This window comes from Clupea harengus, chromosome 13, assembly GCF_900700415.2.
Source record: "Clupea harengus chromosome 13, Ch_v2.0.2, whole genome shotgun sequence".
Taxonomy (NCBI): domain Eukaryota; kingdom Metazoa; phylum Chordata; class Actinopteri; order Clupeiformes; family Clupeidae; genus Clupea; species Clupea harengus.
The window spans coordinates 3,382,233-3,392,968 of record NC_045164.1 but is presented as its reverse complement, the minus strand read 5'-3'; the positions used below and the strand labels follow the sequence as shown (position 1 = coordinate 3,392,968).

Here is a 10,736-nt window from a genome sequence, read left to right as displayed (position 1 = left end):
CAACTAGATTGTTCATTACCCACATTCTGGTCTTATTTATTTAAGTTCATATATAGCACATTTAGACACAGATCACACATTCATGATTTCGTGAGATTTGGTATAAAAAAAGCAAAACCATGATTGTCATTCATACAGTGAAATCCAGCTTCATTTCACATCTGTACTCTGATTTAAAAATAAAGTCATGCACTGAGCAATTTCCTTTAAATGTACAGTATGATACAAACAATTTCAACACCAATCAGACTGATCAAGTAAAAAAAAATTGCAGGACATCCATATTCAATATAGACTCACATAACAATATTGACCTAATATTGCTGCCACACGCTAAACATTACAGTGATAAAGAAGTACGGGCTAAAGACAAAGGCAACGCTGAGAGTTGGACTATGACAAATTAAGACCTGGACTCATAGCACTAAACTGCCACAAGGGCACATCTGAACATCATTCTTCCAAGTAAGCACCTGCCTTTGGTTGCGACCTATGAATTCAGTTAAGAAATCCTTTCTCTAATTAAGACTGCATAGTCAACTTTGGTGTTACAAGTCCCCTCAACTGTCTGCTTGTTCCAGAATAAACTGTCTAAAGAATTCTTCGAAGCACCAAACCCTTCTCCAGGAAACATATAGATGTTTTGCTAACGCATGCTAGAATGCGGACTACTACAGTGGTTTGGGCACATCATACAAGCAATTCTGTGAATTAAGTCGGCATCAAAAATGTTTTTAGAAAACCATCAAAACTTGTTTTACTCACACAATTTTGAATCAAGTAAGACAGGAACCAAAATGATTTCCTTCCTCCATATGTATGCAATACTTCACTTGAGTTATGCATTGTCAAGCCCACACAATACAATGTCAGCTATAACCTACACAGGAATTTCAAGTTCGGCCACAAACTCCGCGGGAATAACTTCCCTTGGGGACTGCAAGTGTAGAGCTTCAGATGTATAGCTGTCTATAGATTACAATTACAGTTTTTCACAATTGCTTACATGCAAACAAGCCATTTCTTTGACTAGAAGAAAGACCCATGGGCTCTTAATGTTCTGTTTACCAAATGCTTTTGTGTTCCCTCACTGTGTTACAGATTACAGTAGAATGGAAATGTCTAGTGGTCATTCCAAATGCATATAATTCCTATTTCTTCGCAGAAACAGGTTTCCTTGGGAGTGTTTTGAATAGGATTTGAGCAGTGTATGTATCAATGATGACCGTCAAGGCAAAGATTGATTTAACTTGAAGGGAATATGGTTTTGGGTGGGGTGTTTGATTCTGTTCTGTGTACGTAAGTGTGTCGGTTTGGATTTGTGTTTATAGTATAGAGAAAATAGTGCACAATTTCAAGAAAATGCAGTGTCTTGGGGATTGTGAAAAACTGTAAAAGAATCAAATGATCCTTTAGCACCTTTAGTTTACAAAACAACCAAGAAACCTTGATTCATGAAAAGAAAGAATGAAAATATTCATAAAGGCACTTATATTTCATGATAAGAAAAAAAATCTTTAAAAACAACAATGAAACTAACATTATAAATGCTTTGATTAAAAAAATAAGCAAACATCTATAATGGCAACCCCTTTCCCTTTCAATATTCCTAATGTAAAACAGGTTATGTAAACATGTATTTATTTCTCTGTACCCCCCACTGAATCACCATTGGAAATGGGGCATTTTGTAGAACAATCCCCCACAATCTGTAATTTAGTTAAATAATCACAAAAAAAAATATTGCACCTCTGAACCAATCCCTTCCCCACTCAGACCACCCCCCAACAATCCACATCCTTTAGGTTGGTGATTCTTTTGCAGCATGTCAAGCCGGACACTTGAGGTTTTGGAGACGAGGGGTCTGAGTCACAAGCATTTCCATACAAACACACTGCAAGAAAACAACAACAATATCACACGTTGTTTCTGTGTAAGAACTCAACATTGCTTGTCAGAATGTATTGTCGTGCTATCCTTCAAGAACAGACAGTTTTCAGTGATCACTGCTCTTAATGTTAATGCATTATATGGACTGTACCTGCAGTCATCACCCCCAGTGCTGATCACATGCTTATCATCATAGGAGAAACGTATGTTGGTCACATGAGCAGAGTGCCCAAAGTAGCGCTTGTGTTTGGCCTACAGAGAGAGACAGAGAGAGAAAGGGGGGGAGAGACAGAGAATACATTTGTATTTGTAAGGAAGGACAAAACACCAGATCAGACCAGTATCAACTCTTGTTTAAACGTACAAATTTGTCAGGGCATGGGAAGTCGAGGAGCTTGACCAGGCCGAAGTCATCCCCTGTGACGATGTTGAGGCCAGCATGTGAGACACAGGCACAGTTGACATCTGCCTTGTCTGCATTTCTTGGCCAAATTCCCAGAACCTCATCCCCAAGGATGCTGTGGAGTGATAATAAAACTGATTTCCACTGCATGACAGCATCCACAAACACAGAAAGAAGACATTAAACAGTGTCCTATTGCCATTTTATTTATGGTCTATTGTAGTCTACAGTTAAAGAGATACAACTCATCAGTCACCGTGTCTAAGCAGCCTAAGTAAAAACAATGGCACAGGCTAATGTAAAACAGAGTACAGAGGCTTAAGGACTAAATAGATCTGTCGTTAGGGCAAGTCTATAGAATAGCTTCACACAATGTAAAACCCGTGGGAAGGGCAAGTACAGATGGTAGCACCTGGTCCAAGAGGCCCACGTGATCCTGTCAGTAACAAACTGGTCCTGCACCATCTTCCCTGATGGCACCTCGTGCACCTGCCGCTTATAAGCTCCTGTCGACACCTGCAAGACATACAGCATCAGAAATGTGTTAAGTTATCCTCTTACTGAACCCATAAACATTCATCCACCAAGTCATTTATCAGATTCAGTGTCTATCTCCCAAGATTAGAAACTCCAATTATTTATTTATTTATCTTTATTTCCCACGGCTTTACAACATCCCACTGCTATGTCCCATCTCATTCAGACCATCACGAGTGCTAGGCTAGACTCCACATAAAACGCTTGTGGGAAGGAGTAGATCCTTGTTCCCGAGGGACTTGCAGCGCTCCAGTAGCCGAGAAGGCGTATTCTGGTTTCCTCCTCATTAGTCTTCTGCACTGACAGCAACCTTCTCCCAACCCAACCGAAAAAAGGGGACACCTATTTCCACCCCCGAGCTGCGCGGTTAAATGTGGCACTATGAGTCACCCTCTAACCCTCCGCCCCTGACATCAGATACCACCTCCTGCTTCAGGTCTCACAGAGAAAGGGTTCAAAAAGCAAAACGACTTATTGTCATTCACAATCACTCCCAAGATATCAATCTTTTGCTAGGATGGCCATCTTGGAAATGAAATGAATTGCAGAATGACATTTTTAGCCACTGTGTTACTGTTTTACTCTGGGTTTTTGTGAACTAGATGAACATTGGCTATAAATAACTAAGGCTTGCCATATATGTATTCCACTAAATATAGTTACAGTTCTCCTTGTATTTTTATGCTGAAGTCTTACTGTACATGTACAAAGGTTATTTTAGTCATAGGATACATGTTTCCTTAACTATTGCACTTACGCTGAAACTACATTCTGACTGTACACATAGTTCACCTACTACCATAGTACTACCTATAGTATTGGCAATTTGGTTTTATGAATATATATGGATTTATATCAGATTAGTTTAAGGCAGAGACACCTGGCCTATTTGTAAACTTGTTAATCTCTTGCTATTTTTCGATCATGATAATTTCCTTCTAAGCCCTCTGTGAGTGAACTCTGCATCTTCACATCTGAAGGAGGTAAGTGGATGAATGCCATAAAGAGAGGAAGATTAAATGCCAACAGTGCATGAATAGCATACATGCTGTATATGATGTGCAGTTTTTATTAATTCCTCCCACTGCGTTGGCTCTTGACAACTAGCTACTGATAGTGGAACTGAACCCACCCCCAGACACACACACACACACACACACACACACACACACACACACACACACACACACACACACACACATATACAGTGGGGAAAATAAGTATTTGAACCCCTGCCGATTTCGCAAGTTTGGCCACTTGCAAAGAAATGTGTGATCTATAATTGTAATGGTAGGTGTATTTTAACAGTGAGAAATATAATATCAACAAACAAATCCAGAAAACTGCATTTTATAACATTTATGACTTTATTTGTATTTGATGCAGAAAATAAGTATTTGAACCCCCAAGCAAACAGCAAGAATTCTGGCTCCCAATGACCAGTTATGTGCCCAAGAAGCACACAGATTAGTCCTCATTAGGCCTAACAAGGTACACCTGATCTCAACTGGTGACGTGTATAAAAGAAACCTGTCCAAAGAATCATATTTCACACCTTCAACCTCACCACCATGGGCAAGACCAAAGAGTTGACCAAGGACGTCAGAGATAAGATTGAAGACCTGCACAAGGCTGAAATGGGTTACAAAACCATCGGCAAGCAGCTTGGTAGAAGCAGACAACTATTGGTGCGATTATTCATAAATGGAAGCAACACCAAACAACAGTCAATCGCTCTAGGTCTGGGGCTCCATGCAAGATATCCCCTCATGCGGTATCGGTGATCATCCGAAAGGTGCAGAATAACCCCAGAACTACACAGGGGGAGCTTGTGAATGATCTCAAGGCAGCTGGGACCACAGTCACCAAGAAAACCATTGGCAACACACTACGCCGTAATGGTTTGAAGTACTGCAGCACTCGCAAGGTCCCCTTGCTCAAGGAAGCACATGTACAGGGCCGTCTGAAGTTTGCCAATGAACACTTGAATGATTCTAAGGAGGATTGGGAGACAGGATGTGGTCAGATGAGAACAAAATCAAGCTCTTTGGCATCAACTCGACTTGCCGCGTTTGGAGGGGGAAGAATGCTGAATTTGACCCCAAGAACACCATCCCCACCGTCAAGCATGGAGGTGGAAACATTATGCTTTGGGGCTGTTTCTCTGCCAAGAGTACAGGACGACTCCACTGCATCGAGGGGACTATGGATGGGGCCATGTAACGTGGAATATTGGGCTTGAACCTCATTCCCTCATTCCCTCCCATTGAAAACGCAACCTTAAGGATTTGGAGAGGATCTGCAAAGAGGAGTGGACCAAAATCCCTCCTGAGATGTGTGTAAACCTGGTGACCAACTACAAGAAAAGTCTGACGTCTGTGCTTGCCAACAAGGGTTATTCCACCAAGTACTAAGTCATGTTTTGCTAGGGGTTCAAATACTTATTTTCTGCATCAAATGCAAATTAAGTCATAAATGTTATAAAATGCAGTTTTCTGGATTTTTTTTGTTGATATTCTGTTTCTCATTGTTAAAATACACCTACTATTACAATTATAGATCACACATTTCTTTGCAAGTGGCCAAACTTGCGAAATCGGCAGGGGGTTCAAATACTTATTTTCCCCACTGTATATATATATTTGTATGTAGAGACAGTTTTTTTTGTACCTCTATGAACCTGCTATCAGCTGAGAAGTCCATCTGGATGACAAAGCTGGGGATGTCCTTGCAGTAGCCGATGCGGTTGAGGGAGGGGCCCTGTGTCAGGTCATACAGGTCCACAGTGCACTCTACTGATCCCACCGCCAGCAGCCGCTTATCTGGACTAAACCTGGGTGGGGAGGAATAGATCACACATCCAGTTACTCGCTACCTGAGGACAGGTACATGCTCCTCTACTAGGCTGTTTAGATGGTCTTATTGCTTGGCCACTGGAACCTTTTCATTTTCAATGGAACCAATGATGGGACCCTTTTTGTTTTTCAAAGTGTCCCCACACACATGACTGTCCAATAATTCATCCAATAACACCAACCCCAATGTCTACATGAACAAATATTATTTGCATCATTCTGTAACAATGACATGAGGACTACCAAGTAGTCTTTAAATGGAGAGCAACTTTTCATCATCCCCCAAATTATTTTTTTTATGAGGACGGCCTCTGGATCTTACCGGATATCTTGAATGGCAGAGCTTCGGTCTCGCTTCTTCCCCCACATCTTGAGCGAGTTGGTGAGGAGGATGATGAACTCACCATTCTTCATCCCTACTGACACCATCTCCCCATCAGAGCTGTAGGCTGCACACTTGGCTGGATGGCCCAGGCTAACTTTGTTAAGCAGTTTCTGGCATGAGAAGAGGATAACGTGATCAAGACTAACCCTGAGAATAGCCCGCATCTGTGCAGTGGCCTGCCAAATCTGCAAGGTCGCATATCCGGCCTGCCAAGTCTCACCTTGTCTACTAAGTCCCATATCCGGATTGTTTCGTCGTCACTAGCAGAGATGAAGACATCTTTTGAGGGGTGAGTGGCCAAACCCCAGATCTCTCCCTGCATGTGGCCGTTAATAAGGATGTTGGAGGCAGCGTTCTTCTCACCTACTTCAATGATCTCCCCATCCTTTGTTCCCACCAGTATCTTACCCTTAAAGGGGAAAAATAGAGCCATCTTACAGGCATGCAGCGTTTGATGTCAAACTGTTCTTTTTTCTGTCTAAGAGGCCTTGATGGGAATCAAAAAGTGGATGAGTTTGTTCTAGGGTTGTTGGTTTGGGACACACAAACTATACTATATAAACTATATACAACTATACTATACTAATACTTGAAAAATAAAACTATTGTCCTACTAAATTACTTAAGCTACTTTCAACATCAGCTAACAGACTGATTAAGATATACAGTATAAACATTACCTTTTCTGATACTTTAAGATAAATTCAGTCAGATGATAGCAGGAGCGGGTTGATGAAGATGAAATGAAAAAATGAGTTCAGGCAGCAGGTGATCGTATAGATGGATGTGTCAGGATAGAATTCTGAATAGTGCTGGCCTTTTACCTTTCCCCGACACACGGTACGGACACATTCAACCGACTGTCCCGTCTCCAGCTGGAAAGCCCGGCAACGCTTCATCTCCTGATCCCACAGTTTCACTGCTCCTCCCTCCTTCGTCCTGATGTAACATTAAACATACGCGCGCACACACACACACACACACACACACACACACACACACACACACAAAACACAAATAACTAAATATGCAATTCCTAAATGTGTGCACGTGAGAATGGAAAGACACCTATATGTGTACACACACACATAGATAGCTGTTCTACTAGGAAAAGAATAGCTGTTCTACAAGGAAAAGGATAGCTGTTCTAAAAGGATAGCTAACCCTCTACATATTCTATGCCTTATTTTTGAATACATGCAAAGTCTTCTCAGTGAATTATTGTACGTTTTTGTAACTGTCAGTAACTCACGGTCGTTCTTTTCCCCCGGTGACGATGAGGCCATCTCGGAGGGTGGTGTACATGGTGAACACAGGCCCCGTGTGCGCTTTGGCCACCACTCGCACCAGGAAGTGATCTTTCCACACGTACACATCCCCATTGATGGCACCCGAGAACGTAAGGTTATTCTGGAGGGAGACACAACCACTGGCACTTTTAATGATGAAGCAAACTCAGCTAAAACAAACTGTCTACATTATATTTCAACTTATCAATCACAATCAATCACATATCAATAACAAAATGTATTATTATTGTAATGAATCAAAAGGCTTATATGTTTGAGGAAAACATAAGGTGACAAGTAATACAATGTTGACTGTTACTGACTATTAAAGGTACAGTAAGACTGTTGATTTATTTGTTGGTGATAGTTTAGATAAACACTTACAGCACCAAAGGCCACTGAGAGCATAGTCTGCATTCTGGGGTCCTCCACCACGCCGCCCACCACCCCCTTCTTATACATCAGGGAGCCTCCGGCCAGCGTCCAGAACTTTATGTGTTTGATGCCCACCGACACAAACTGGGAGTCGGAGTCTGGTCTGAACTCGGCCACAAAGATGCGGTCCACGTGGCCCCCTTTACTGGTCACTTTGGCTCCTACCACACACACACGTATACAAGCACACAAACACACACACACACACACACACACACACACACACAAACACACACACACACACACACACACACACACACACACACACACAAACACACACACACACACACACACACACACACACAAACATACAGAGAGAGACACAGAGAGATCAGAATAGAGAGGGCAGAAGAGATGCCGTTTTTGACCAATGATCACAGGTGGCCTATTCCATTCTGGCATTCCATGAATGATTCAACCCAAATATATAACCACAGGATGAAATTCAACGTAAAGAAAGATAAAGTCCTTCTAAGAGCATTTTTGTAAGAATTTGTGAATTAGGACAATTCTTGAATTGTCATCAATCATCCTAAAACTAAGTGAAATCACCTGCCTCAGTGCAATGCAGTGGGGAATTTTTTAATTCTGGCGGTATTTTAATGATCATTGGGTGAACCAGGTATTTTCCGCCTCTGTGCTGAGCTGGTGTGAGGGGCTCACCTTCCTGCCAGCGCCACACAGTAATGCTGTGCTCGGCGTCCACCCCGACCGACAGCAGCAGCTTCCCCGTGGCGCTGAAGTTGACGTAGCCCACGCCCTTGCCGTGCGGGCAGCGCAGGATGGACAGCGTCTGCTTGCTCATGGCGTCCCACACGTGGATGGATGGGGTCGACCCTGGATGGACAACAGGAACACGCATTCTTAGTGGCTGCACCCACAGTCTGGGGCATAAAACACTTACTGACAGTCTAGGGCATAGACACCTACTATACATGCACAGGGACACACAAGAGAGGAGACACGGACAGCTCCGGGAGGAAAGTAGAGGTAAGACAACAGAGAATGCTACAGCAAACAAGCACTGGACTGTGTGGGAACATGGTCATACATGGTAAAAACACTACAGGATTTTCAGATGATAACTGGTTACAAAATGATTTACAAGACAGATTAGGCACCATACTACACTAAAGGCCACTTTATGATAGCAGTAACATTTGTTATTCATTTCACTCCATACATGGTATATCCACTGCATACAGACAAGGAAATATCAATGGAGGAGCAGTAATATCGCTAATGGACAGACATATATCTAAGTGAGCTTGTAGTTGTTAGTCAGCACAAATACATGACTGCTGAGGGGGAACAGAGAGCGACAGACTACAGAGACGCAGCCAGAGGAGGAGAAGAGAAGGTGGACCCTTCACAAAGGAGAGATCTGTGGCAGATCCCCTGATTTACACACACACACACACACACACACGCACGCAAACACACACACATACAGACACACACATACACACACACACAGACACACACAGTCACGCACACATACAAACACACACACACACACACACACACACACACACACACACACACACACACACACAGACAGAAGGGAAGGTGGTGTAGGGCCAGGCCTGAGCGTCTCTTACCTGGCAGCTCAGTGACATCGCCTGAGGCGTGTGTGCAATGAGAAAGAAACGAAGCAGCAAAAGAACACAGCTGCCATGAGTTACCTCTTTGTTGCTGCTGGAGAGCTCAACATCAGCACGCAGAAAAACACTACACACACACACTTACTCATACTCTCTTTCACACACACACACACACACACACACACACACACACACACACACACACACACACACACACACACTTACTCATACACACACACACACACAAACAAACACACACACTCTCTATCTCTCTCACACACACACACAAACACACTTACTCATACTCTCACACACACAAACACACACACACAAACATTCATTCACATAGACAGAAGAGTGCATGCTAGCACATGCTAGTACATGTCCAGCATGCTAGTAAAATATATATATATTTACTCAAACAGCTACAAACAGCCACATGCATGCAACACATGCAGAACATGCTATGGTCTGTGTTCATATGTACAGACATGGCATACCAGGTCACGGCTATGTGTAGCTAACGGCACAACCGCAGACAGTGCAGGCACACAAATATGCCAGTGCACTATACATCAATACCTACCGATCTGTCCAGTGGCAATGACATTTTTATATTTGGGATGTTGGTTGGCGGTCAAACAGAGGATGTCGTCTGTATGTTCCAAGTAGAAGGTCTGAGTACCTGAGAAGAGAAAGCAACTTCATTTTCATGTAGTGAAGAGGTATTTGCATAACCAGCATAGAACCATGACAGCAATATTTTGGGTTTAAAAGCAAAACTTTTCAAATGTGGCAGGATGTAGGCAGATTTCCTCAATTTTTGACAGAGCTAATGGTTTGAAACTGCATTACCGAGACAATATTGCTATTCTGTGCTTCTCATCTCTCATATTACTACCTAGGAGTTACAGTTACATCAGTCCATTTGGAATGTAGTCTGTAATGTCGTCTGTTTTTTCATTCATTTTTAATGAGTATCAATTTCAGTACAAATCATTACTAAGTGTTACCACTTATTTAAACGTGAAGGATTTATGAAATTGAGCTTAATTAAACTGTAATGGCTTGAGCTTTGATCTGAGATCAGTGACATGAACTGTAATGTGATGAGTGTGTGTGAGACGAGAGAGCGAGAGAGTGTGTGTGTGTGTGTGTGTGTGTGTGTGTGTGTGTGTGTGTGTGTGTGTGTGTGTGGAATACCTGTGCTAAGGCTGTGCACCAGGGCCGTGGCTGCAGTGTGATAGACGATGTCCGCTCCATCGTTGAGGTAGTGAAGGTTGTTGCGACAGTCGAATCCCCGAAACCCAAACACATGGTCCAGGACCAGGTCCTGAG

General features: G+C 42.7%; 1 protein-coding gene across 9 annotated transcripts in view; it reads right to left on the bottom strand.

Annotated features, from left to right (window-relative positions):
• Positions 1–8: 8 nt before the first annotated feature.
• The window catches only part of LOC105890894 (EMAP like 6), a 61,798-nt gene continuing 51,070 nt past the window's right edge, over positions 9–10,736 (bottom strand). For 6 of the 9 annotated variants that reach the window (XM_031578974.1, XM_031578971.1, XM_031578972.1 and 3 more), the window contains 14 exons: positions 10,602–10,731; positions 9,985–10,083; positions 9,396–9,416; positions 8,458–8,631; positions 7,744–7,955; positions 7,323–7,480; positions 6,895–7,009; positions 6,291–6,479; positions 6,008–6,180; positions 5,501–5,663; positions 2,706–2,809; positions 2,255–2,408; positions 2,042–2,142; positions 9–1,894 (listed from right to left, as the gene is read on the bottom strand). In XM_031578974.1, the coding sequence (XP_031434834.1) occupies positions 1,870–1,894; positions 2,042–2,142; positions 2,255–2,408; positions 2,706–2,809; positions 5,501–5,663; positions 6,008–6,180; positions 6,291–6,479; positions 6,895–7,009; positions 7,323–7,480; positions 7,744–7,955; positions 8,458–8,631; positions 9,396–9,416; positions 9,985–10,083; positions 10,602–10,731 (1,818 nt within the window). In that variant the 3' untranslated portion in view covers positions 9–1,869. Of the gene's footprint in view, positions 1,895–2,041; positions 2,143–2,254; positions 2,409–2,705; positions 2,810–5,500; positions 5,664–6,007; positions 6,181–6,290; positions 6,480–6,750; positions 6,762–6,894; positions 7,010–7,322; positions 7,481–7,743; positions 7,956–8,457; positions 8,632–9,395; positions 9,417–9,984; positions 10,084–10,601; positions 10,732–10,736 lie in introns of those variants that run through there. The other 3 variants (XM_042709480.1, XM_012816984.2, XM_042709482.1) reach the window with 2 other exon arrangements.